The sequence below is a fragment of the Balaenoptera borealis genome (genome assembly GCF_965194805.1).
Source record: "Balaenoptera borealis genome assembly, chromosome: 7".
In the NCBI taxonomy this organism is placed as follows: domain Eukaryota; kingdom Metazoa; phylum Chordata; class Mammalia; order Artiodactyla; family Balaenopteridae; genus Balaenoptera; species Balaenoptera borealis.
In genome coordinates, this window is record NC_138864.1 from 68,656,054 (window position 1) to 68,682,808 (window position 26,755).

General features: G+C 35.0%; 1 protein-coding gene across 6 annotated transcripts in view; it reads right to left on the bottom strand.

Annotated features, from left to right (window-relative positions):
* C1GALT1 (core 1 synthase, glycoprotein-N-acetylgalactosamine 3-beta-galactosyltransferase 1) overlaps positions 1-26,755 on the bottom strand; it is a 57,089-nt gene that overhangs the window by 15,232 nt on the left and 15,102 nt on the right. For 3 of the 6 annotated variants that reach the window (XR_014246434.1, XR_014246435.1, XM_082398529.1), the window contains exons 2-4: positions 14,611-14,847; positions 10,742-11,409; positions 4,747-4,971 (exon numbers count right to left, since the gene is read on the bottom strand). Coding sequence is in view for 4 of the 6 variants with exons in the window: in XM_082398529.1 (XP_082254655.1) it covers positions 4,753-4,971; positions 10,742-11,409; positions 14,611-14,847 (1,124 nt within the window). In the remaining 2 variants the exon portion in view is untranslated. Of the gene's footprint in view, positions 1-549; positions 4,972-10,741; positions 11,410-14,610; positions 14,848-15,197; positions 15,257-26,755 lie in introns of those variants that run through there. The other 3 variants (XM_082398528.1, XM_082398531.1, XM_082398530.1) reach the window with 2 other exon arrangements.

Genomic DNA, 26,755 nt, shown 5'->3' on the forward strand with positions numbered 1-26,755 from the left:
TAATCAGATAAAACAGCTTTAAACATGGTAATTTATTCTATGCAGTTTGTTTAAATCCATTGTTTAAAAATGTTCAAAAGGCACTTTAAAAAACATATTTAAAAATACATTTTTCTGACTTACTGGTGATCACTTAAAATAAGCAAGTCACCAGACATTTTTAAATCATTCATGATACTATTACCTTACATAATTTTTAAATTCCAAAACACAAACGTTCACTGGGTAATATAACACACTGCTTAGCAGTAAGATTAGTTTCCCTCTAATAATATACTTTATATGGATTATAATTTGCAGGGCCCTGCAAAGTTATTTAAACTTAACACATATAAACTAAAAACTAGAGAGGTAAAGGAACTGAAACAGAGCATTATTCAACTCTGAAACTAGTTTCAGAGTTGGTTTCTCTAAAGAGAATTTATAAAATTTCTTATTCTAATTTGAATTAAATCTCTATTTCAACTCCAATATATAAACATAAGCCATCTTTTAAAAATCAATAGAGTTTACATTTAGCACAAAATAACCCACAGGTTGTCCCCTAGATTTCTTAAGTATGCTTCTGTCAGGCCTACTGTAAATAAGTAGAGAGATGAGGCAAATGAGGTTATTTTGTTTGTGAAAAGGGGAATTTGGGAAGTAGGAGAATCCAAATAATTTTACTTCATTTAATTGTATATCTAGCATTAGTTTAACATTGTAGACTTTTTAAGTAGGTCAAGTATCCTGAGAGCCAGCAGGCATTATTCTTAGACAAATTTTTACTTCCAATCTCATAGGGAAACCTAACGTTAATAGGTATAAAATAATGTAAGTGATACATACAAACCCTAATCACTAATAACAGCCAAATTAACCTTGTGAAGGCAGAATAAAGAGTAGTTAGAAAATGGAAGTTAGTTATCAAGGAAATAAAGAAGGGCAATAAATACAAAGAAGCAGAAATTGTCAGAGAATATTCTAAAGAAATGAAAATTTAAATGAATAAAAGGGTAGACTTGATCTAATCAATCAAATGAAGGATTTTTTCAAGCCTCAATCTGGTAATAATACAGTATAATGGGCTCAAGGAAGTGAAAAATTAATACTCAAACAATTATGAAAATAACCAGTTAGTAAATTTAATGCTCAAATCCAATTACCATACTTAAAAAAAAAAAAATTGGTCAGTGATTTATTTTCGAATCTTCTTACAGTAACAAAAACTCCTCTGAAGTTTATTTGAAAACAAACAATTGAACTCTGGGATAAAAATCTGCTTTGTATCATCTATGAACTTCCCACTTGAAAATACAAGTATATATTGGAGAATGTAAGATAGCAAAAGCCTGTTTTGAGACCATACTGAAATCATTTACCCAGATGACAAAAATCTTAATTTAAAAGACAGTAAGTCATTATCATCATGAAATCTGGTTTTATGTGCTCTATCAAATACTTGGAGAGTTTTTTGCTTTATTAGGTCCTATAGGACAGTCAACTGATTCTTGAAAGTGATAAAATTTTGATAGTATGAATTGGCAGAAAAATATTCTGCACATTATAAAATAGTACTTTGCTACCTCTAAAATTTTTTTACTAACAATTGTGGACATTTTTTATGACATTCATTTAAGTATGCTTTTAATGAATTAATATATACTTACTAGTATTTACTGAAACTTTTCTGCCCCATTATGAAATTACTAAACTTCATATTTTACTGTGGGCCCTGATATTAGTAACTCTGAAGAAGCTAAAGAATTTTGCCAAAATGAATGATCCACTGACCCTTTAAATTATCTTTAGTCTTTTACATTTAATATAGTGTGATGTTGAACTACACTCATTTAAAACATGCTTTATCTAAATTTTTGAAAGATAACCTTACTTATGGGGCAAGTAATCCTCAGCGTGTTCCAAGGATGATTTGCATCAGAATCACCAGGTTTTAGGGGAATGCTGAATAAGAATCACCTGGAGGGCTTGTTTAAACATAATTGCTAGCCTCTACCCCTAGAGTTCCTGATTCAGTAGGTCTGGGGTGAGACCCAGGAGAGGATGCATTACCAACAAGTTTCCAGGTGATGCTGATACTGCTGGTTGGGACCACACACTGGTGGAGAACCAGTGCCCAAGGGTATCTGGTAAGAATGCATACTCCTGGGTCCCATGATAGAATCACAATTTCTGGAATTGGGGTCTTGAAATCTCTGTTTTAACAAGCTCCCAGGCAAGAGTATAATAACCACAATTTAAGAACCACTATGACAATTTGGCTGGTTAGTTTGACTACTGCTGGCCAATGTATCAGATGTCACATGCCATTAAGTAAAAATGGAAATAATGCTAATGATTAACCTCAAGGCTGACATGGGGCAAAGAAATCCTAGCTCTGTTACTTAGTAGCTTTCTGACAGTGGAAAATGACTTTAGTTTTCTGAGCCTCAGTTTTCTCATCTATAATATGGGAATAACCCCCAATTTGTGAGGATTAACACAGAGTATCTAAGCACATTACCTGGCATACAGTAGGCATCAAATAAAAACTAGCTATTACTTACTATAAGAAATGTATGAGATATTTCCTTTAATACCTGATTTGATTAAAGCAGATTTCTCATTAATTTAAAACAAATATTTACACTCCAAGGTAAAGAATAATAAGAAAACTTTATACTTAGCACTCCATACTCTGGGCCAAACAGTGTTTTTAAAAGCCACACACATATTCACTCATTTAATCCTCATAAAAATCCTGTGAGGTAGGTAGTATTATTGTCCCTAGTTTACAGATGAGGGAATTGAGGCACAGAGAGATTAAGTAAATTGCTCAAGGTTACAAAACTAGTGATGGAGCAAGAATTTAAACCCAGGCAGTCTGACTTCAGACCCCAGGATTCATCACAATGTTGATTTCCTATGAATCAATTTTAAGGTTTTTGGATGTTTATGGTAAACCATTTATACTTCTAGTACGGAAAAGTAGCACGTATGGACTGCAAATAAATTCCTATCCATACTAAGGTAAAGAGTTGTTCAAATAATAGAATGAATGCCTTGAAATTTTGGCAGATGATATCATCATGAAAATAACAAAAAACAATTCAATTGGTAAAAACTGGTGTAAGTTTTCACTATGTTGACAGAGTAATCCATAATTAGCCACTAAGATGAACATCCTCTCAAACATACAACTGAAAGAGGTCATGGTTTCGCATGTTTTGGCACAATAAATATAAACTATTTAGCTAAGCAGCAGAATCAATGGCATGACAACCACATAAAATTAGCATAATGATAAAACATAAGAGAAATGTAAATTATTTGTAACATTTAAGATAATCTTATGGAAAGTCTGTGAAGTATTCTGTTATGATACACTCAGATGATATTGCTAAAGACAACAAAAATTTAAAATTTTCTTTCCTTCCAGAAATTCTTTAAATAGAGGGTCACTAAAATTAGAATGAAACATTTATGAATGTGTTTTTGATGAAAGTCTTGAACGGGTCATCAAGACTGAGCTCTCTTACAACTGTCCACTGGCAAAACAATCATCCCCAAATAAGCCAGCATCAAAATTCAGGCTGTTATTCGTAAACTAAGTATTTGGTCTTTTAATATCTGACATATTTCAATTTGTTTAAGCACTCTGCATTTTTTAATGTTTCTAATTAACTCTGGTCAAAATCTCACAAATTATTTTGCCAGTGTAACTAACAGCCACCTCAGAGCCTGAAAAACGAATCTCAAAACTCTGCTTTAAACAAGTTATGAAAGGCACAAACAAGTTCTCATCTCTCAACAGGATGAGAATGAAAGGAACTATAATTATGTAGTTGGACAGTTTTAAATAATCAGTTAAAAATGTTACTTAGTGATTCCTGAGAGTGGCACTAATATAAGAAAAGCATCCCCAAATAGCATTACATTTACTACTTATTAGTTACCCATAATTAACAATGGGCAAATTTGGGAATAAAATATTAAAAAATGCATGTTTACAGAATGTTATTAATACTTTCAGTAAATAAATATTAATAGTTGAGAATGGCATTCAAGAATGGTTAAACATGTTTAGGAAAGAGACAACGGGGACTCAGTAAAAGATTAACTATTAATTAGAACCAAGTATATAATACAGTCAAGGCCCATCATAATTTCAAAATGTGGTTTTATTAATGCACTTTAGGTCAAGTGCCATTCTTAGTCTACCTTATTCTGGAAGAAATACTGCCAATTATAGTCACAGCAAAATTTTCATTAGACAAAAGTTGCATGTGTGTGTGCGTGGCGGGGAGGTTGGTTCATTTATATCATACTGCAAATATAAACTCAGGCTTTGAGTTTACAAACAACACTGAACAACAATATTTCCTTCTAAATTTTCTTTAAGGCAGATCTGTGTAGCATCGTGTGTGGGTTACTAACAATGGTGCAGTGTAGTTTTAGCAAATTTAACTGTTTTAGTTTCTCAGTGAAAATAATACATGTGGTCAGGAACAGGCAACAAAATCTCTTCTAGTTCCTCTGCCTGGCCACCATTTTAAAAACACAAGTTTTTCATATACGTATATATATTACTGTATCAAAACACATTTCAACAGACTTCACAGCTCACTTAAAGCTTCAGTTTACAGTCATTCATATGAAAAATTTCTAATATGGAATGTTCACTTAGAAAGAATTCCTCACTGGGATTCCAGTGTTCTATATCAGAAATGGAGAAGTTCTTCTTCAGTGCAATGTTAGACATTTTACCTCTGTTCATTTATGTTTTTCTTTCAAGGGCTCCTGATTTACTTTTGTATCTTCATTTTTGTATGTTTGACTTATTTCCTTTAGCATCTTCTCAGGGAAGGCAGGTTGATATCTGTATAAATAACCATACGGACGAAGATGATAAACGAGGTATTCTAACTCATACATAGTTGTAGGATCAACATAGTGAAAAGAAACTGCAAGATCAGAACAGCAACCAGGACCCTGAAAAAGTAGTGGAAACAGGCATTATTAGTAAATAGCACATTGTTAACATACAATATTCAAATACTGATAAAGGAAACACTAATTTTAACAGAATCCAAGCATTAAGGCTGGCAAAGTAAAGCAGAGGCACATTATTTATTAGACCTGTGAAAGAAACCAAGAGTTTTCAGAGTTCCCAATGATTTAAAATCAAACATGAAGTTGCTGAAGTATATCTAACTGAAACAATATTCTCTCATGCCCTATGGATTAGCAAAAAAAGAAAACGCTTGAGACCTCCTCAAATAAAAGGGTCAGCTATACAAAGGATAAAGCTCTATTTCTCCAAGTTTTGCTTTCTCTTCATAACTTTCTCACTATGAAGTTTTGCTTGGCTCAGCCTCAGAAAGACACCTTTGGAACATTCAATGACTACAAAGTCTTGCCCAGTATGTGTCTGCAACCTAATACTTCATCGACACATCAACCCAAACAGTATAGTACTTAAGAGGGGAAGTGCTGAGTAATACCTAGGTTTGGGTCTAAATTTCGCCTACTAGTATATAATCTTGGGCAAGTTACTTAATCTCTATAAGCTTCAATTTCCCCATGTTCAAAAGATGCTTACTTAAAGGAGACAACATGTGTCACATGCTTGGTACCATGCTTTACCTATAGTAAATGCTCAATAAATGTTAGTTATTACTGACAGAATAATCAAGTTCAGGTGGCCCTCAGTAAGTAGGTCAAAGTTAAAACTTTGTTCAGTTATATAATTCTCATACATTTCTAAAAGAGTTGGCATGAGAGCAGATTTAAATAAAACAAGACAAAAACAAAATAACAAAAATACAACGTAAAAAGAGGAATGAAAAAGCAAGAAAATAAAGAAAACAGAAATTTTAAAAACTGGTCCCAGACTTAAATAGTCACAAGGTCATCTGGGGATCAGAATTGGTATCTGGAGACTGTTTCACTCAGATGACTCCAAGAAAACTTAAGTCTCTAATGTCTTTGCAGGGACCCAGGGAGGAAAACAGTCTGGCAAGTTCCCAGAGAAGATTCATATTGACCTATTGAATTGAACATTTAATAATTCATGTTTGGAAGTATGTAGCTTACAATGCAGTAAAAATCATTAAGAAATTGTCCACTGTATTTTCTCTGACCTTTCCTTTGAAACAAACACTGGATATGTGGGTTTCCTGGACCACCATGTAGATTCTGGAAAATTATCTGGTGCCTACTTTTTACATCTTTAGGGAATTTAAGAATAGGAACAAATATGAAAAGTAAACAGATAAGTCAACTTGTGATTATCAAACCAGCTCTGTCCAGTAGATATGTGAGCCACATAATGCAATAGCCATACTTAAAAAGTAAAAATAGGTGAAATTAATTTGAATATATTTTAACTGAATAAATCTATATTATTTTCTTAATATTTAATAGGTGATCAATATTTTTAAAATTATTGATGAAATCATTCTTTTTATTTGTGCTGAGTCCTTGAAATCAAGTATGACTTTTATACCTGAGCACATCTAAATTTTGATAGCCATACTTCAAACACTCAATAGTCATATGTGGTTAGTGGCTACTATAGTGGCCAGTGCACAGTAAACTAAAGACTAGAACAAGAGTGGTTAATATTAACTTACTGATCCTCTCTGGAAGCAATTTTATATAACTCTGAAATATTGCAATAATATTTTTGATAAGATTTACTGCATTAATTATGTTATACTCTATTGCACTGTTTTTTTACTGGATGGCCAGGATACTGTTATTATTAAGCTTTATAAGCAATAAAAGGCTATAAAAAAACAGCTAAAATTATTAGAAACAAAATACCTAGTTCTTTGCATATGATTATGGATACCCCAAAAACTCGAGAGTAGAGTGAAAAATCATCAGAATAAAAAATCCAGGAACAGAGCCAGATTTTAAAGATGCTTAAAAAAAAAAAACAAACAGCTTTCATGTATATACTAGTTAAAAAGTTTTAAGAAAAGAGCTCAAGTAGAAGAGTAACAAAAATACTAAAAACCTAGGGAGATACTTAAGAAATAAAGATTTACCTGAAGAAAAGTATAAAACTTTACTAAGAGACCTAAAAGGAACTTAAAAAATCCTGGGCAAAGATGTCCACTGTTCCTAAATTAGTAAGTTTATACACAAGAATAAAGACATGAGAGTTGCCAAAACAATTTAAAAGAGAGGGAGAAATAAAGGAGAGGAAGACACATTCTTAGATTAATAACTTAAAATTTTTGTAAAGCTACAAGGTTCAAAACAATATGGTACTGAGCCAAAACCAAATAGAACAATGGAACAGAACTGAAATCTCAGATACCGATCCTACTATAAGCAATGCTATAGTGAATGATAATAAAGGAGATATTTTTAAATCAGTAATGAAAGCAAGACTCAGTTAATAAATGGAACTGGAATAATTAGTTAACAATTTGGAAAAATCAAGAGCTCTCTACATCAACCATATATCAGTAAGTTTCAAATGGATTAGAGTTAATGCAAATAAAACTGAAGAATTAATATAATAAACCATATTTGATCATTTCTGACCTACGAAAAGGCAATTTCACAAGTAGAGGGTTTTTAAAATATTTTAAAATCCACTTATTTTAAATCCACTGTATTAAGACTGATTGCAAATTTTCTGGTAAAAAATCTACTGCTAGGGAATAGACTGTATGTAGTCCTAGAGAATAGACTTTATTCCTAGGGAACAGACTTTATTCCTAGGAATAGACTTACTTCTAGGGAAGTGAGAAGGTGGTATGAGAAGGGAACTGCACGCAAAGTTCTGAACAACCAGCTTAAGAACATAACTCTTTGATCAACTAGAATATCTCACACCCTAACCTCTAGAAAAAAATTTTCTACACTGTATTTTTAGTGATTACTAGACAGGGAAAGTGTATGTATGAGACTCAGGATGGCTTTGAAAACAGTAACTCCCTTAGAGAGAAGCCAATTTATTAAATGATGAGTAATAATAGAAGTCTGATTTCACTTTGGGTTTATACAGAACCTCCTGAGAGAGAAGAGACAATATCAGAAGGTTGGGTCAATTTTGGAACTTCCAAGCCTATTTTATAGTCTTCAATACAACTCACAAATTATTATAGAAGGAACATAAAATTTTCCATTTTAAAAACTAGTACAATTTAAATAAAATATGTACTATAGAAATATTTATTTTGTTAATATAAAGTATATTGTTGGGTATACCCTATTTGTATGTGGGAACTGTGGGCAGTACTCTTAAAGAGAAAGTAGGATATTTTACTGGTTACAAAATAATGACAATTATGATGTCCCTTTGCCGTTACCGTTATGTGTACTCAATATCAGATACTCTTAGTAAAATCTTACATGCATTTAGGTGTATTTGTTATTATGCATTTGTAATGTTTTTGAGTTTGGGTATATTTTTGTATGGGAAGCGGTGCAGAATTAAGAAGGGAAGAGGTCAAGTAATCTTGGAATGGTTTAAGAAGAGTTTACACTAAAGAAGCATCCAAAGTAGTACCTCACTAAAACCAAAACAAAAATAGACTATCAAAAGCACACTTGGGAATACATCTGTTTTATAGTTTAGAAAATTCTTGCATCTCTAATAGAAATAAGATGCTAGCATACGGTTTCAAAGAACCTCATTACATAAAACTGTGCTTTAAAATGTTTATTCAAGTGGAATTTATCCCAACAAAAGAATATTTATTCTAACATATCCCCTACCCTCCTTTCAGGGGCACATACCCCATTAATCAGAGAGGGGTGCTCATGATGGAAATAACACAAGCTTTTAGAACCAGAGTGGATTTGCAATACTGCCTAGGCTACTTAGCAGGATAGACCAGTTACCTAATTTTCCTGAGCCCCAGTTTTGTCCCCTCTTAAATGCAGGATTGCCGTAAGGATTAGCTATCATTTCTGTGTAAGTAACAAGAACACACTGGTGGTTGAGAGCTGAAACGGTAGTGATTTGCTTCAAATTTTCCTTTTTAAAGCTGATAGCTTAAAGCTTCGGTCAGATATTCTAGGTCAAGGTTTTGAAAACACAGTGCTGTTGACATTTTGGGCTGGATAATCTTTGTTGTGAGGGCTGTCCTGTGCATTGTAGAATGTTTAGCACCTAGTGGGTTTATAGTCTCGTGGGTTTCTATCCATTAGGTGCCAGTAGCAACCGCTAAGTTAACAAGCAAAAAGGTCTCCAGATTTTGCCAAATGTCCTCTGGGAAGCAAAAAAGCCCCCGGTTGAGAACCACTGTTCTAGATGATGATCTGAAAACACTGGCTCGTGAAGAAGAGAAAGGTAGCACAAAGTGTATTATTTGTACCTTAGGGCCAGAGGAAAGAAGGCGAAGAGCACTAGTGACTTGCCTTGAGACATATTAATCAACAATAGAACTGAGTCTAAAAGCTAGGTTTCATGACTCCCGGTCTCCAGTCATTCACTGCTGCAATGCTCATATAGTGAAAAACCGGCAACAGCCTACTAAATACACATCGGCTGAAGAATGGGTAAGTTACAGTATATTCATATATTAGATTATGACACAGCAGTCTAAATTAATGAAGCAGATACATATATTAATGTTGATAAATTTCAATGTTTGAAAAAGGCATATGTTCAAGTATACATGAGGTATAATTCCACTTATTTAAAGACCTGCAAAACAATATCCTATATACTATTTATGGATTCATAAACATGTAGGAAAAATATAAAAACACACATGGTTATTATAAGTACTAAACTCATGATAGTGGTTAACTCTGAGGAAGGAAGTAAGAAAACTGGACCGAGGAGGGTACATAGGCCTCACCTAGTTCTATATCTTTTTCTTTTTGAAAAAAAAAATCTGAAGCAAATGTGACAAAAGATTAATATTTGGTAAAGCTGATTGTTGGGTACAAAATAGTATATCCTTCTCAAATATTTAGCTATACATCTGAAATATTTAGTAAAATAATGTATTTTAGATAAAATTCTCAGGAATGTAAGCTAAGGTGTCAAGTGAGATCTAGGACTTATTAGGTACTCACTGTGTGATAGACACGGTCCTACACCGTAACTACCACTGAATGAGACAGGTTCATCAGATCCATCTTACAAATGAGGAAACTTAGGCTCAGGAGTTAGGCAAATTCTGTCCATCCAAGGTCATTCAGCAATTAGGTGGGACAGCAGGATTTGAACGTAGGTCTTTCTGAACCTCAAAGTCTTTTCATGTGTCGTTCCTAAAGACGTGAAGGCTCTTTACCCAGATCTTCCCATAGCCTGCTTTCTAACCTCACTCAGGTTTCTGTTCAAAAGTTACCCTTTAGCGAAGTCTTCCTTAATTGCCTAAACTAGAGTACCCCATTCCACTCTGGGTCACTCTCCATCCTCTTACCTGGCTTTACTGTTCTTCAGGGCACTTGCCACTACCTAAGATCATATTATAACTTGACTTGTCTGCCTGTTTATTGTATGTCTCCTCATTCAGAATGTAAGGTTCATAAGAACTGGAACTTGGCCATATTTACCGCTATATTCTTAGTGCCTGGCATACAGTAGTACGAATATTTGCTGAATTACCACTGCTGACACCTTTGTTCTCATCTACTCTGTTATACTGCCATTCGATATAAAAAGACTAAGGTAGATTCTTAGTTATTGATACTAAAGAAACATAAGCATTATTAGCTAGTTTTTTTTTAAAGTAAACAAAAGTCAGTCTAAGTATTTATACAGTAATAAAATTTCTAAACTTACCTCTACAGGAGGATAATAGTTATAATTCCAGTACCAAAAGGTTCTAGGCAGATAACCCTTAATTAAATGGTGTTCTGGTACAAAGGGATGAAAAGTTTCTTTTCCAGTGGTATCTCTGGAATCTCCTGCTTCTACATTTATAATTTCCATGCATCTCCCCAGTGCTAAATCTTCGATGGAGGAACTATGCGTACATTTGTCTGTTTTAAATGCATCAACAAATCTCTTCAAGGCTTCTTTGCTCAGTACATATCCTGCTCCTCCACTCATGTAGCCCTGCTTTACATAGGGCTTAAATCTTCTCCCAAAGTAAATGGGTTCTTCAGGGTTGTATTTTGAGAGAAGCCATCTCAAGTTTTCTAATATAACATATGTATCATCATCTGCTTTCATAAACCAATCAGCATCTTCTAAATAATGATCATGAACATACTGAAAAGCTTTAATTGTTTTCCAGTATAGTTGGTCTCTGCCTTCTCTGGTTTTTAATCCCACAGCAGGGAAGTCTTTATTTTCTTCTGAACTCATAAATAACACTTTATTACAACGCTGGGCCCATGTAGCTTTGACGTGTTTAGCCTTTTTCTCTAGATTTTGAGGCCCTGTCATTACCCAGCAAAGAATTTTAACCTTCTGATAGAGGTTTTCGGCGATGTCAGTGTTCTCATCTATTAAACAGAAAAATTTTAAAGTTAATTTACATAGTTGTAAAATCCAAATAAATTATACCACAGAAGACATTTTCTTAAACAATTTCCAAGATGCCCCCCACCCCGTATACCTCTTTACCATTAGTGATTTAGCTGCTGAAAGAAACAGAACATTGACAGGAAGTTCTCACTGCTGTGAATAAGCTTCTGAAGGGCAGGAAAGACAAACTAATGAAGTAGCAGTTCATTTTGGAGTCCACAAGAGTCTAGTGTTAAGAATTTCTACAAGTACCCTGAGGTGGTTTTAAAAATGCTTTCATGACTACTCCAGTTTGAAGAAGAGTTAATGCAAAGCAGAGATTACTTCTTACAGTAACACACCTCATTCCAAAACGCAAATCTAACAGTGAGAAACAGAACAGAAGAACAGGTAGAGGTAGTATTTCCAAGATTGTCTAGAGCAGTGTTTTTCAAAGTACTGGTTTGCAAAGAAATAGGGAACTTATGCCAGAATATAAAGCAGCATGTTACTTCTTTCATCGAGGAAGTTTTACTACAACCTATCAAAACGTCCACTTAACTCAGCAGTGAGCTTAACTGAGTTACATCCTGGTGCAAGATCCTTATTAGGATGCAGACAGGTAACAAACAATTCACAGGCTGTCAGGCCAAGGCTACCTTTTGAGTAACACTGCTCTAGAGGAAGAATCCAACTATGATATTCCAGATCAGTGCTTGGTGAAGGATCAATTTTTATTTCCAATAGTTAGAGACCTATACTTCTGTAAATATGCTAAAAATGAATTACTAATAAAATAAAATTTAAAAAATAAATATAAAATACAAGCCCAAAGTTTTTATTTCTAGATTTATTCAAAATTATTGTCAAATTACCATAAAGGTTTCTAACTATTTAATCCTGACTTTAATACTTATTTAGTTGTGGACCAGCGTGAGTCTGCAAAACCTCACTTTGTGTAGCAATGCTCTAGGCCGAATCCTGAGGAAACATCCTTAAAGTTAAGGTCAACCAGTGAGTTACAAAAGCTCAGCCCTGCGAAAAATTAACAACTGGAGGCATAAATTTCTAGTTAACTGATTGAGAGGGAGTAGAAGGAAAGATTGGGCAGGGCATGAAAATATTCTCATGTCCCTCTGAATATCAAGAATTCACAATCCAAAAACAGAGAAAACTACCCTCTTTTCAGTCAGAGAGCATTCACATTTCATATACTTGAGGAGCCCAATCTCTTAGCTGTACAGATATACCAAATGCTGGATGGTGGGGAAAGTGGTGGAAGCAGCAATCCCCAGTATGTTTCACTTAGAGCAAGACATCCTTCTCCCTCCTGCTGGAATCTGGTAGATAGTCTTTCTCATTCTTTCAATTATTCATTCATTCATTACTCTGTAGTAGGCATGTGCTGGTACAGGAGATAAAAAGATGAATAAGACATATGTCCTGCTACAGAAGAATTCATTCTAGCATGGGAGCTTGGCATGCAAACCAATACTTGCCATATACTAGAAATGCTATAATAGAGGTATGTATGAAGGTTTCAGTGTGCTGAGGGTAAAATAAAGCAATGCCTTATAAACACTATAGAACATTGGAATGGGAAGTTGGCTAGAAGAGAGAAGAAAAGGATATAAAGCAATATCAGGAAAAATAAGAGATGATGCAAAAATTAGGTCTTTAAATGAAGCTCACCAGAAGAAAGGACAAAAGGCATGGTGAAGTTTGCTTGAGAGCAGGTACATGGATATGTGGCCTGAACTAGGGGAAGCGTGCTAGAGATTGAGAGAAGTAACCTAAAAAATGGTAAAGAAGCAGACTGTTAAATTTATGAGAAACAGGATTGATTGGTAAGCAAAGGAAAGCACCTACCACGACTTCATAGTTTCTGGCTTAGGCAGAAAGTAATGAGCTATATAAAAATAGGAGGAAGAATGAATTTTAGGATTATAAAGGAAAAGGAGTGTGATTTACACATGTTAAGTCTGAGAGAAACAGACCTCTAGCATACCCCACATTCTGTGGACCATCAAGTAGGACAAGTAGATCCTAATATATGTGCCTGCAGTGAGGCCGATCTACTACAGCCTACCAGGAGTAGAGAAGCCTGGCTCCAACTGATCAACTGAAGACCTAGAGCAATGATACAGATCAAGTGCACAATGATTAAACTGCTCTGTGATAAGAACATGGCTGCTCAGAGCTGAATCACTGTCATATAAACATTCACACACATGACACACTTTGTAATAGTATGCATGTATTTGCTAGTTCATAAAACTCAACAAGGATGTGATACCTCACCCTCAACCTCAGCTTAAGAGGTAAGAAAGAAGCAATTTACTGCCAAAAAGATAAGAGAAAAAACCCTTAATGGGGGACTCTCTGCATTCCAGAATTCCAATGGTTTTTCAAGCTGTTGTATTCTTCTCTGTCAAATAGATCACAATTTGCAGAGATCTTTGAATTCTGAATGTCTTCTCGTAGTGTCTGGAACTGGGCTAAGGTAAAGACAGCAAGGAACAGATGGAAACTAAAATTATGGGGATTGATGACATCACACAGGCAAAGAAAGAGCCAAAGGACAGAAACTTGGAGAAAACCAACATTTAAGGGGAACATAGAGGACATAATTCAGAACATCTGGATAGAGGTAGAAGACCAGGAGAAAATGAAGTCATTATATATAACACATTCCTAGTATTCTACTTCCCTAATTTTTTATGCCTCTCAAAACAAGAAAAGATTAGTTACGTTAGCTACTGACAAAATATAAATTGAGATTTACATATACCTCTTGAGCTTTTCTAGGAAAACAAGACTAAGCAAAAACCAAGATTAAAACAAGATGATAGCAAAAACCAAAGATACAGATATGAACCATGATAACAAAATTAAAATTTTTAGAAACAAATCTAACTTGAAAGTCTTGCCTTTCCCCAAGTTATGGTTTCTGAACTATTTCTATTTAAAAATAAATTCAAAGTTAATATCTTACACCCTAAATAAATCTGGGTTTTAGCAATTTCCTTCTCTTGAGGCAAACCAAGAACTGTCATTTAATACCTAGAATTAAGCTCATTTTCATCAAAAGATATAGTGATATAATAAAATTCATATAAATAACTTTTTCCAATTCTCTCAACACTTAAACAGATTGAAAAATATGGTTTCTGTTTACTCCTTAATAAAGTAAGCCATACCTTTATGTTGGCTAGCATCTGCATCAAAGTTCATCTGTCCTTCTAGATGATTCTGTTCATTATCATCTGAATGCCTAGCATGAGGATCATTATGAAGAATATTAGGCTGGAGGTCCCTCTGTTCTCCCAACAAAATACTAAGTAGCTGAGAACATAAAACAAATCCGATTGCTGATCCACAAAGGAAGGTTAAAAAATTCAGCCAAGATTTAGAGGCCATTTCCCGAAAATGTATTTCTGTAAGAAAAAAATTAGCAGGATGTTATAAATTATAAAGCAATATAAATACCAAGAGTAAGGACTGATAACTTTTAGCTATACCGGGAAGTTAATTCCTTTCATACAGGAGAACATATCTAAGAGTATTTAATTTTTGTCCCTCTATTTGCTGCGAAAACACACAGTATGGACAATTCAATAAAATAAACGAGTAGCAACTAGGAGGATCACTGCTGGGGTGGGGCACGGGCAAATATGTCAGTATTTACACACGGAATTTCCTGTTCTTCTAGCCAGGATCCTGCATGGACGCAAGCCTGCTTGCCACGTTCTTTTTCTTTCTTTGCTATCAAAATACTTATATTTACCTTTTTTCTCTTTTGGTAGTAATCATTACCTACTCTCATCAGGGGTCAGCAAACATTTTCTGTAAAGAATTAGAAATAAAATACATCAGGCTTTGTGGACCACAAATAGTGTCTTGTATATTCTTTTTCTTGCTTTTTATTAAAACAATCTTTTAAAGATGTAAGACGAATTCTTAGCTTGTAGAAGGCTAGAGTCAGCACTGTTTTGGGATCCGCAGGGCCAAACCTATCTGCCACCTGTTTTTGTAAGTGAAGTTTTACTTGAATACACCTAGTGGTGACTATGGCTGCTTTTGCACTACAACAGCAGAGTTGAGTAGCTGCAACAGTGGCAGTATGTCCCACAAAGCCTCATCTAGCCCTTTAAAAGAAAAGTTTGCCAACCCCTCGCCCTAATACCCAGGCTTCATTGCAGTGTTGAATGCAGCTGCCACCTGCTCACCATCTTTCATTGTTATCCCACTGGACTGCAAGACCCCGAACAGCATCTATATATCACTAGGATTAAGTAGGATGCCTGGGACAGTGGTTGCTCAACAAATGCCTGTTGAACTGCCCGACAACGAAACAGGCCCTTCTTAGGGGTTTGCTAATAATTACTACATGGTGAACTTATAAATTCCTATGAAATTCTTATAAGAATAGTCCTAATTCTACAGTTTCCAACTCACCAAGATAATTTTTTAAATGTTTGCTAAGCATCTACCAAAATAATTGCTAAGCATTAACGTTGCTAAGCACATGCCAGATGCAGTCCATACTTTATTTTGCTTGAAAAAAATTTTAATTTTAATTTCATTTTTCATTCTCACTATGACCACTTTGCAGATAAGAAAACAGAAATTTAAAAAAGTTAACAGATAACTTGCACAGGTTGACAAAATCAATAAAATTCACAATTTGAACCCAAGTCTGTCTGCTTAAAAAGTCAGTGCTCTTTCCATTGCATTTCTCAAACTCTTTACCCAATCACCACTAACAGCACAGAACAATGGACATGTATAGTGAAGGTAGGGGTCTGGGAGATATGACCGTCAAAATAAAAACTGCTTTGAAATACTTTGTAAAAACAAATAAACAAACCAATGATCACCACTGGAACAACAAAACAATTTCATGTGGTTATATTTCCAGAATGGCTAGGTTCTTTAAAAGCAACCATTCAGCTGAGTACAACCAGAAAAACTGAACAAAATGTAAAAATATATATGTTTGGAGACACTGGTAAGATATCAAGGCAGTGAGAATTGAGGGGAGGGGGGACAAGCTCTGGAAAAAGAAAGAAGTCAGGAAAGGTGGACTGGACATTTGGCACAGCTTCATTCCTCAAGACAACTACTGATTCTGACAGAGAAAACAGTAGCTGACGCAAAGAAGCTAAGGAAAAACACAGAGTCCAGCATCTGCCTTGGAGAAGAGGTCCTGGAAAACAGGCAGGCTTTTATCTGGACCCTGAAAGGCTACAATCTAGGAATAAGGATGGAGCAGAAATTAGACCAACCTTCACAAGGACTGAAGCCCAAGTTGGAATCATCTTAACCACTGACTGATTAAGGTGATCTACCCCTAGCTTAACTGCAAAAATAAAGTTTCCCGGATAAATATAAAATTATGGAGAACCTCAAATTATTATTATAATTTTTAGGTAGTGATAATGTCCAACACAATAAAAAATAATCAGGTATCAAAATTAAAAGTCTGACTGAAAACAGAGAAAAGAGTAGAAAATAGAAACTGACCCCCAGGACACTTAAATAAGAGATTTTCCTACTAATAACTTTAGTTAGTCAATAAGTTAAATGACAAGATTAAGATATAAGGTATAGAACAGACATAGATGAAGAGAAAAATTAACAAACCGAAAGCCAGGTCACAAGAAATTACACAGACTGAAGTACAAAAAGACATAAGGATGGTAAATAAAAAATTGAGCAAAAGAAACATAATAGAGTGAAAAGGTCTAACATATGTGTTAATTGGAATCCTTGAAGAAAAAGAGACATATGATTGAGGAGAACCAGTATGTGAAGAAATAATGACTGAACATTTTCCAAAACTGACAAAAGACTACCAACTATCAGATTCAGGAGGCTCTATGAAACACAAAAAAATTTAAAAACTAAAAAAAAAAAAGGAGAAAAAAGAAAATGATACCAAGAAACACCACAGTGAAACTGCCAAAAACCAAAGACAAAGAAAGCATTCTATATCCAGCAAAAATTGCCTTCAAAAATAAATCCGAGGGACTTCCCTGGTGGCGCAGTGGTTGGGAGTCCGCCTGCCAATGCAGGGGACACGGGTTCGAGCCCTGGTCCGGGAGGATCCCACATGCCGCGGAGCAGCTAAGCCCGTGCAGCCTAGGACCCGTGCTCTGCAACGGGAGAGGCCACTGCAGTGAGAAGCCCGCGCGCTGCGGCGAGGAGTGGCCCCCACTCGCCGCAACTGGAGAGGGCCCACGCGCAGCGGCGAGGACCCAACGCAGCCAGAAATAAATAAATAAATAAATAAATAAATAAATAAATTTATTAAAAAAAAATCTGAAAAAGATTTTTGAAAAAACAAAATCTGAATGAATTTATAATAAGCAGGTCTACTCTAAAAGAAATACTAAAAGGAGGAACTTCCCTGGTGGTTCAGTGGTTAAGAATCCGCCTGCCCATACAGGGGACACAGGTTTGAAGCCTGGTCTGGTAAGATCCCACATGCCACAGAGCAACTTAAGCCCGTGTGCCACAACTACTGAGCCTGTGCTCTAGAGCCCGCGAGCCACAACTACTGAGCCTGTGTGCCAAAACTACTGAAACCTGTGCACCTAGAGCCCATGCTCCACAACAAGAGAAGCCACCGCAATGAGAAGCCCGCGCACGCACTGCAACGAAGAGTAGCCCCTGCTCGCCACAACTAGAGAAAGCCCATGCACAGCAACGAAGACCCAATGCAGTCATAAATAAATAAATAAATAAATAAATAAAATAACTAATTAAAAAAAATACTAAAACAAGTTCTTCAGGCAGAAGGAAAAGAATTCCATGAAAATTCAGAGATGTAAAAAGGAAGAGTGAGCTATAAAAAGCTTATGTATATAAATAAATACAAATGAACACTGGCTACATAAAACATTAAAAAGTTCCCACAAGGTATTATTACTATTATCATTAAAATAAATGACAAAACTGGCACAAAAAGTGTGAGAAGGATGCAAAGAGTTTAAGTGTTCTAAAATCATTTTGTTGTGTAAAAATACTAATATCAGACTTTAAGACACTAGGAATGTATACTATAATCGCTGATGTAATCATTAAAAAAGGTAAAAATATATAAATAAAACTCTAATAGAAAAAATTAAATGATAAAATAATACTTACAAGTATTTTCAAGGCAGAAAAAAGGGAGAAGTGGATAAAAAAATACGTGGGACAAACAGGAAACAAAGTTATATGATTAACTAAACACAAATTTATCCGCAATGGCATTAACTATAAAAAGACTAAAAATTCGATTTAAAAGAGAAAGATTACCAGCCAGACTAGAGAAAAAAATAAACACAAGTATACGCTGCTTACAAGAGACATACATTAAATATATTCAGAAAGTTAAGAACAAAAGGATGGAAAGAGATATGTCATCCAAACACTTATAAAAAGAAAGTATGTTAAAATCAGACAAAACAAATGAGTAGTGGTTACCTGGTTTGTTGTCTTCATGATATTCATTAAACTCTGCATTTATGATTTACACACTTTTCTGTATTAACATTTACTTTAGTAAAAGCTTTATATAAAAATACTTTCATAGGACCTTTTATTTTATCCCATTTAATACACATTTAATATATGTATATTAGACATAAAAATATTTATTCCAAAATCTGTAAGTAAATTTGGCATGCCATGGAACAGTACCATGCTTATCTTGTATCTCAGACCCTCTCTCTTGAATAGCAATTCCAGTTTGAGAAGAATGACCCTAAGGGGAAGTGGAGAGCAAAGCTGCTCAACACCAGAGATGCAAATTACCAATATGAACACAGCAGGCACTTGTTTACTTCTTTTACTCTATCTTTACTATAACTTCAAGTTTAGAAAGGTAGGCCCTCATGGGTAAAGAGTATATATGTCCCGCTCAACTCCCCCATTCAATTTCCCAGAGGAAAAGCAGAAACAAGTTTACCAAGTCTTTCTGCTGTTTTCCCTGAGGGGCAGCGTCCTCAAATTCTCCCTCCCACTGTCCTCTTTTCTCCATTCAAACTGCCCTTTAACAAAATCCTTATAATTCAAAAGGTGTAATCTACAATCCCAGAAAAATATCCTTCCTGCTTTAAGTGCTTCTTTTGAAACTCTAAAATTCTCCAGATTATTAGAAGCCCAGTTCATTAGACCTTGCTTTAGCCAAAATCCTGGTCTGAGATTACATTCAAAAAGCCAAAGAGAACTGACTATTTAACTATATTTTTGCTATTATGTGAGTTCTCCCTTTAACTGGAGTGTACATTATTAAAACTTGATACAACTGAGGTCAGTGATTTGAAGGAATCATGAATTGAAAACATGAAGCTGAGAGAAGTAAGGGAAAGGCATCACAACTCCAAATTTCTTACGGTAAATAAAGAAAGACTGGCAGAGTAAGATTGAAGTGGTAAACCCGAAGGAAAGCTATTAAGGTAACATTAGCAGGCACTTAAGAAACTGAGAAGTCAACTAGGAGCCACAATTCCCCACGTCTTGTAATTCTCCCACTGACACTCTGCCTTCTAACACACTAGTTTTGATTTTTTATTCTTTTTGTACTGGCTGTGACTTTCCTTACCTTAACACCAGATATAATCACGTCACTGTCTCAGAAGGGCACAAATCCAACTGAAATTTCCATGGCTGCAGAGTCTACCACTCCTGGTACTGGAAAGCAATAGTCACAGTGGCGTTCAGTACCACTCAGACAGAAAGCACTGTGACTGAGAACAGGAAGTAAGGACTGTAGGGCCAGAGAAAATTCTTATTTCCATCACCACAGTGAATATCTGAAGTGAAGGAAGTGCTGATCAAGCTCCAGTAACCATGAATACTAACCTGCTACCCAGCCATTTTCCAAGAAGATACTGAGCTTCAGAACAAGCCTACTTCTGCAGCATGGAGGTTTTATTATTTGTAGATGGATAGGGTTTTCTTACCTGAGGTAGCACTTTTTTAGAAAGACACCTGTTCTGGGGTGAGTGGAGGGAAAATTGACTTCTTGATTTTACAAAATTTGTTAACTTTAAAATATTTTGTGATGCTGTTTGATGCCTGTCATACTCTTACCCCTTCCGGTCCAGAGAATTCTCAGTCAGCATGTGCTGGCTTATCCCTGTTGCTTTTACCCCATCTCCTTCCAATTTCAAGGGCTCCTGCCTTATGACTGAATTTCTGTATACCTCCATTTTTCATTCTTGTTCCTGGCATAAAAGAGCTATCTCATGTGAGTGGAATGCACCCCAAGCCCCACTCAGATTTTTGGCAAAAATCATCACCCCCACCTCTTCAGATTCTTAACACAAGAGTCTAAAGTAGACCAGATTGGAAGAAGACACTGCTTAACAACACTGCACATTACAAGGGCTTCAATATATATTGATTAGAATTGAATGCAGGGAAGTTATCAATGCCACCTGTTTTCCAAACCTGATGCATAATCAGAATCATTTGAAGAGATTTTAAAACTACAGATTTCAGATGCAAAAGTGCTGGGACAACTAAAATTTATATTTTTATTTTTTAAGGAACAGTTTTGTGTTATTCATTGGTTAAAAAAAAAAAATCAAGCAAATACAGAACTATGTGAAGAAGAAAGAAACCACCCCAAATCCCATCACTTAGAAACAACTATCATTAACATCTGGTGAATATCATTACAAATACGAATAACATCTTTATGAATAACAGAGATAGAAGGGGGGATAATTATACCTAACATTTGGGCCCTGTACTAATAAGAGCATGGATTACCTGTAAACCATAAACTAGGGACTATTAATCCCACTTTACAGATGAACTCAGACACAGAGAGCTTAGTAAGCTTCCCAAGGTCACACCAGCAACCTGAATCAAGAACTCAGATTCTTAACCATTGTGCTATCGTTTTACAGAATTGGGATTATATTAGTCATGCTACTTTAAAGATTTAACATATTAAATTAGATTTATTTGAATTTATAGAAAAAAGGAAAATTAAATGAATCTAAATTAACTTTGAACGTCAGCTAATAAACATTTAGAATGTGAACCCCCTCCTCTAAACAATCCCTCTAAAGATAAAGATTATGAAAAACATAAAGCAATCAGAGGCCTTATTTTTTAATTACATATTTCAAATTTAGACAGTACTTATTGATTTCTTGCTTTGAGAATGTATAAATCAGCATATATATACATACTCCCACAACAATCAATTTTTGTGAAGTACTTTTATTCTGTAAAATTTACATAGTTTATATTCTGTAAATTACACTGTAATTGCCACGACTGCTTGATCCTGAATATATTTTAAATTGGATTCTATGCTCATTATTAGCTCTTTTATCACAGCTGCTCTAAATGTGAGTTCTTTATTAATGTCGTGTTTTTGTTGGCTGGATTTCAGCAAGTAATTTTTGTGATGGTGCTCATTGGTGCTATATTCTAAATTGTTGCAGGCTGGAGAATGTTTACTACTGCCTTTATACCTGAAGCACAACTTGACCTAGTACAATCTCTCTTCTTCTTAAAACTTTAAAAATTACTCATGGTCTTCCCACACCGGTGCCAGAAACTTTGAGGGTAGACTGATCTTTTATCCTTGTGTATAGATAAATGCTCCTCTTCTCTTATGGTTGGTTTTCAGTCACTCATTGGTCACTAACATCCTCTCACCAAGACTTTAATGCCCTTTATTACACGAGCAAATCCTTCCTCCAGTTTTTTAGACTTTCAGAAAGTCAGTGGAATTCACAATAAAGTCCTAGGCTTTCAGTGTTTTTTGTTTGTTTTTTAAATTTTAGTACTTTATACCATATCCTGCCAGGGTTGTCAGTCTAGTATTTGTAATCTGTTCTGGATTATCATATTCATTTGTTATATTTACATATTCAAAATATATTTCTCTCTTCAAATCACATTAAAATGATTTTCAAAAACTTTTTTCCCCAAAGACTTTCCTTATAAAACTGGGATGAATCTTATATAGAGATACAACTTATAAATGCTTACAAGTACACTGTATGTGAGGCATTATGTTCGAAAATTTTATATGCTTTCTCTGATCCTCACAATTGGATATAAAGTAGGAGGAATCAGTCAACCTGAATTCAAGACATCATACAGCTACCGAAATCAAGATTCTATAGTACTGGTAGAGGGAGAGACTCATGGATCAATGGAATAGAACAGAGAACCAGAAACAGACCACTTAAATAGCTCCACTGATTTTTGACAAAGGTACAAAAGCAACTGAGTGGAGGAAAGATAAACTTTTCGATAAATGGTGCTGGACATCCCTAGGCAAAAAAATAAACCCTGACCCGAGTCTCACATCTTATATGAAAATTAAATCAAAATGGATCATGAACTTAAATGTAAAACATGCAACTAAATTTTTAGGAAAAAGGAAGGAGAAAAATCTTCGAGATTGAGAGGTAGGCAAAGAGTTCTTAGACTTGACTCCAAAAGCATTATTCATAAAAGGGTAAAACTGATAAACTGGACTTCATCAAAATTAAAAACTTTTGCTCTGTGAAAGACCCTACTGATAGAATGAAAAGACAAGCTACAAACTGGAAGAAAATATCTGTAAACCACATACCTAACAAAGAACTAGTATTTAGAATATATTAAAAACTCCTGGGGCTTCCCTGGTGGCGCAGTGGTTGAGAATCTGCCTGCCAATGCAGGGGACACGGGTTCGAGCCCTGGTCTGGGAAGATCCCACATGCCGCGGAGCAACTAGGCCCGTGAGCCACAACTGCTGAGCCTGCGCGTCTGGAGCCTGTGCTCCGCAACGAGAGGCCACGATAGTGAGAGGCCCGCGCACCACGATGAAGAGTGGCCCCCACCTACCGCAACTAGAGAAAGCCCTCATACAGAAACGAAAAAACCCAACACAGCCAAAAAAAAAAAAACCTCCCAAAACTAAACAGAAAAAAATAAACAATCCAATTAGAAAATAGGCAAAAGACATGAACAGATATTTCACTGAAGAGGATGTACAGATGACAAATAAGCACATGAGAAAATGTTCAACTTCATTTACCATTAGGAAAAATGCAAATTAAAACCGCAATGAGATACCTCTACTTACCCATAAGGATGGCTAAAATAAAAAACAGTGATACCACCAAATGCTGGTGATGTGAAAAGACTAGATAGCTATATATTGCTGATGGGAATGTAAAAGGATGTCCAGCCACTACAGATCAAAGGTAACTATGCAGAGAAAAATATGTTCTGACCCATGAAACAAACCCAACTTCTTATCAAGGTGAACTATTCACCCTGACAAAATGGGAAAACAACCAAACAAATTTGAATGATATGCCTCCAACCTGGTGAAGCCCCCCTACTGCCTAGAGTCTTAAAATAAAAAATCATTAAAAAGTCAGAGACAAAGTTCCTACTTGCAGCTGTCCAAGGTCCCAGCTCCCCAATTTACCTCTCTCAGGTAGCTAACTGACTAGACAGAAACTGTCAGCCAGCAGCAGCATAGATCTCTAGCTCAAAATTTAAAGGGAAGATCCAAATGGTGCATAAAACAATTATCTATCTATCTAGGTAATAAAAGAGATTTTCAACTACACGATTTTTAAGCAAGGTTACCTAGAATTGATTCTATTAAAAAATGAACAAGCAGAAATACATGGAACCTACATTAAAAACCTTGTAGTGGGAAACAAAATTAAACATAGGATGCAAAAGACAAGGGAAAAGCACAGACCTGAATACTAACTCCATAGGAAAGAAAATCTTAAACTACTTGGGACTATTTTGTAGTCTTTTAGAAACTGAAGGGATTAAAGCAATTATGCAGGAAATGATAGCTATGAAAGATGGGCAATGGAGAGCCAACAAAGAAATAACTTATTTCTCAAAAGAGAATAGAACAAATGAAATAGGAAAAAAAAAGTCAAAGATATGAAAGAAAATGCACTGAAATGGAGGCCATGCATCAAAATATTTAGAGGTCTCACATATAATCAAGAAAAACCTTGGTTAAGAGATCCTGAACTTGGGGTGGGGGGAGGTTGTTATTGGTGGTGGGATGAATTGGGAGATTGGGATTGACATATATACACTAATATGCATAAAATATATAACTAATAAGAACCTGCTGTATAAAAAATAAATAAAATTTTAAAAAACTAAATTAAAAAAAAAGAGATCCTGAACTTCACTTAAAAAAAATATCTCTATAAGTATCCAGGGAAAAATAAGCAAGTTAAAGGGAAAAATTAGGCAGAACTACAAGGGAAAAATTATTAGGCAGCTTTCTCCTCTGTGTTATTATATGTCAAAAGAAATGCTGCAAAAACCCAAGTTTTTGAGGGGGACAACATTCCCATAGACTTAAAGATTCAACAAGTTGTCATTCAAGAATCCATATAACAGGAAGACATTCTCAAATATGCAAAGAACTCAGTACCCACATACCCTTGATACATTACCTACTTAAAGGTAATGAGTTACCAGCTGAGAGTTAAATCCAAATTAAAACAAAAACAAAAACGCAAATTCACAAATGAAGAAATCACACAATGAAAGGGTTAGCGTTAATAAAAGGTTGTAATCCTTTCCAATATAACACTGTGGAGTGGTAATGATGAAACAAAGCAGAAATGTTATTATCCTAGAAAGAAAAGCTACATGAGATAAAGTGATAATAGTAATTTAACTGTAAGACACGTAGGCAGAAAGGACATATCATGTGAATAAAAATGGAGTGGGGAGAGGTAGGAGAGAATGTGCTAACAAGTATGTACTCTAATTTCATTAGAGAGGTAACTCAGAGGTTTTTTTTTTAAGCTTAATTTAAGCTTTAATTTAATTTAATTCACTGCAGCACTATTTACAATAGCCAGGTCATGGAAGCAACCTGAATGCCCATCGACAGACGAATGGATAAAGAAGTTGTGGTACATATGTACAATGGAATATTACTCAGCCATAAAAAGGAACGAAATTGAGTCATTTGTTGAGATGTGGATGGATCTAGAGACTGTCATACAGAGTGAAGTCAGAAAGAGAAAAACAAATATCGTATATTAACGCATGTATGTGGAACCTAGAAAAATGGTACAGATGAACCAGTTTGCAGGGCAGAAGTTGAGACACAGATGTAGAGAACAAACGTATGGACACCAAGGGGGGAAAGCCGTGGGGGGTGGGGATGGTGGTGTGCTGAATTGGGGATTGGGATTGACATGTATACACTGATGTGTATAAAATCGATGACTAATAAGAACCTGCTGCATAAAAAAATAAATTAAATAAAATTAAAAAATTTTTAAAAAATCTTCAAATACACACAAAAGTATAACAATAAACCCCCTTATAGCCATCATACAATTGAATTATAACTTTAAAATCTGCTACATTACTTTATTTATTATTTGTTCAATTGATGATAGTATTTTAATGCAAATCCCAGACATCAAGTCATCTCACCTCTACATACTTCTATACACCTCTCCGAAAATATGGACATTTTCTTACAAGCCAAAATGCCCTTATCAAATGTCTAACAAAATTATCAATGCCTAACAAAATTAACAATAATTCTTTGGACTTAACCAACTCAAGTCTGTAATCAAATTTTCCCAACTGTCTTCTATAATCAAATTGCCTCAATTAGCTCACAAATGTCTTTTCACATTTGGTTTGTGTAAATCAGGATTCAAACTATATCCAAATTCACAGATGAAATGAAAAAAAAGAGAGTATTTTATATAACAAATAACTATTAAACATGAAAACCTAAATGAAAAACACATTTCTCTAAAAGAACAAATAATCAAAGTTGACTCAAGATATAAAACCTAAATGAACCAAAAAACCAGAGAAATAAAGAATGTTGTCAAACAGCCATATTTCAAAGAGGTCCAGGTTTTTCCTGGATAAAATACTTCAGTCTTTCAAAAAACATAATTATTATATGACATAAATCATTCTGGAAAATTAAGTAGCAGAACTTAACCAATTCTTCTTTTATGTAAAAGGTTGGATACTGATATCTGACAAAGAGAGACCAAAAATAAAATAGAAAACCTCAGTCCAATCTTACCCCAAAATAATACATTATTAAAGGAAATGCAGCCCAAACATTAGTAGTTATCTTAAGTTGGGTTCCCAGGAAGCAAACTCTGGGATGATGTATTTGTGCAAATGTGATTTATTAGAAAGTATTTCCTGGAAAACCTTGTAGGGAAGTAGGACAGGGAAGGGTAGGAAGTCAAGAAGGGATAAGATACCAAGCAAAGTCCATGGAGGGTAATCCCTCAAGGTAGTTCTAGAGGCAGTGTAGGCCACACCTCAGAGTTGTACCCACACAGTCAATCA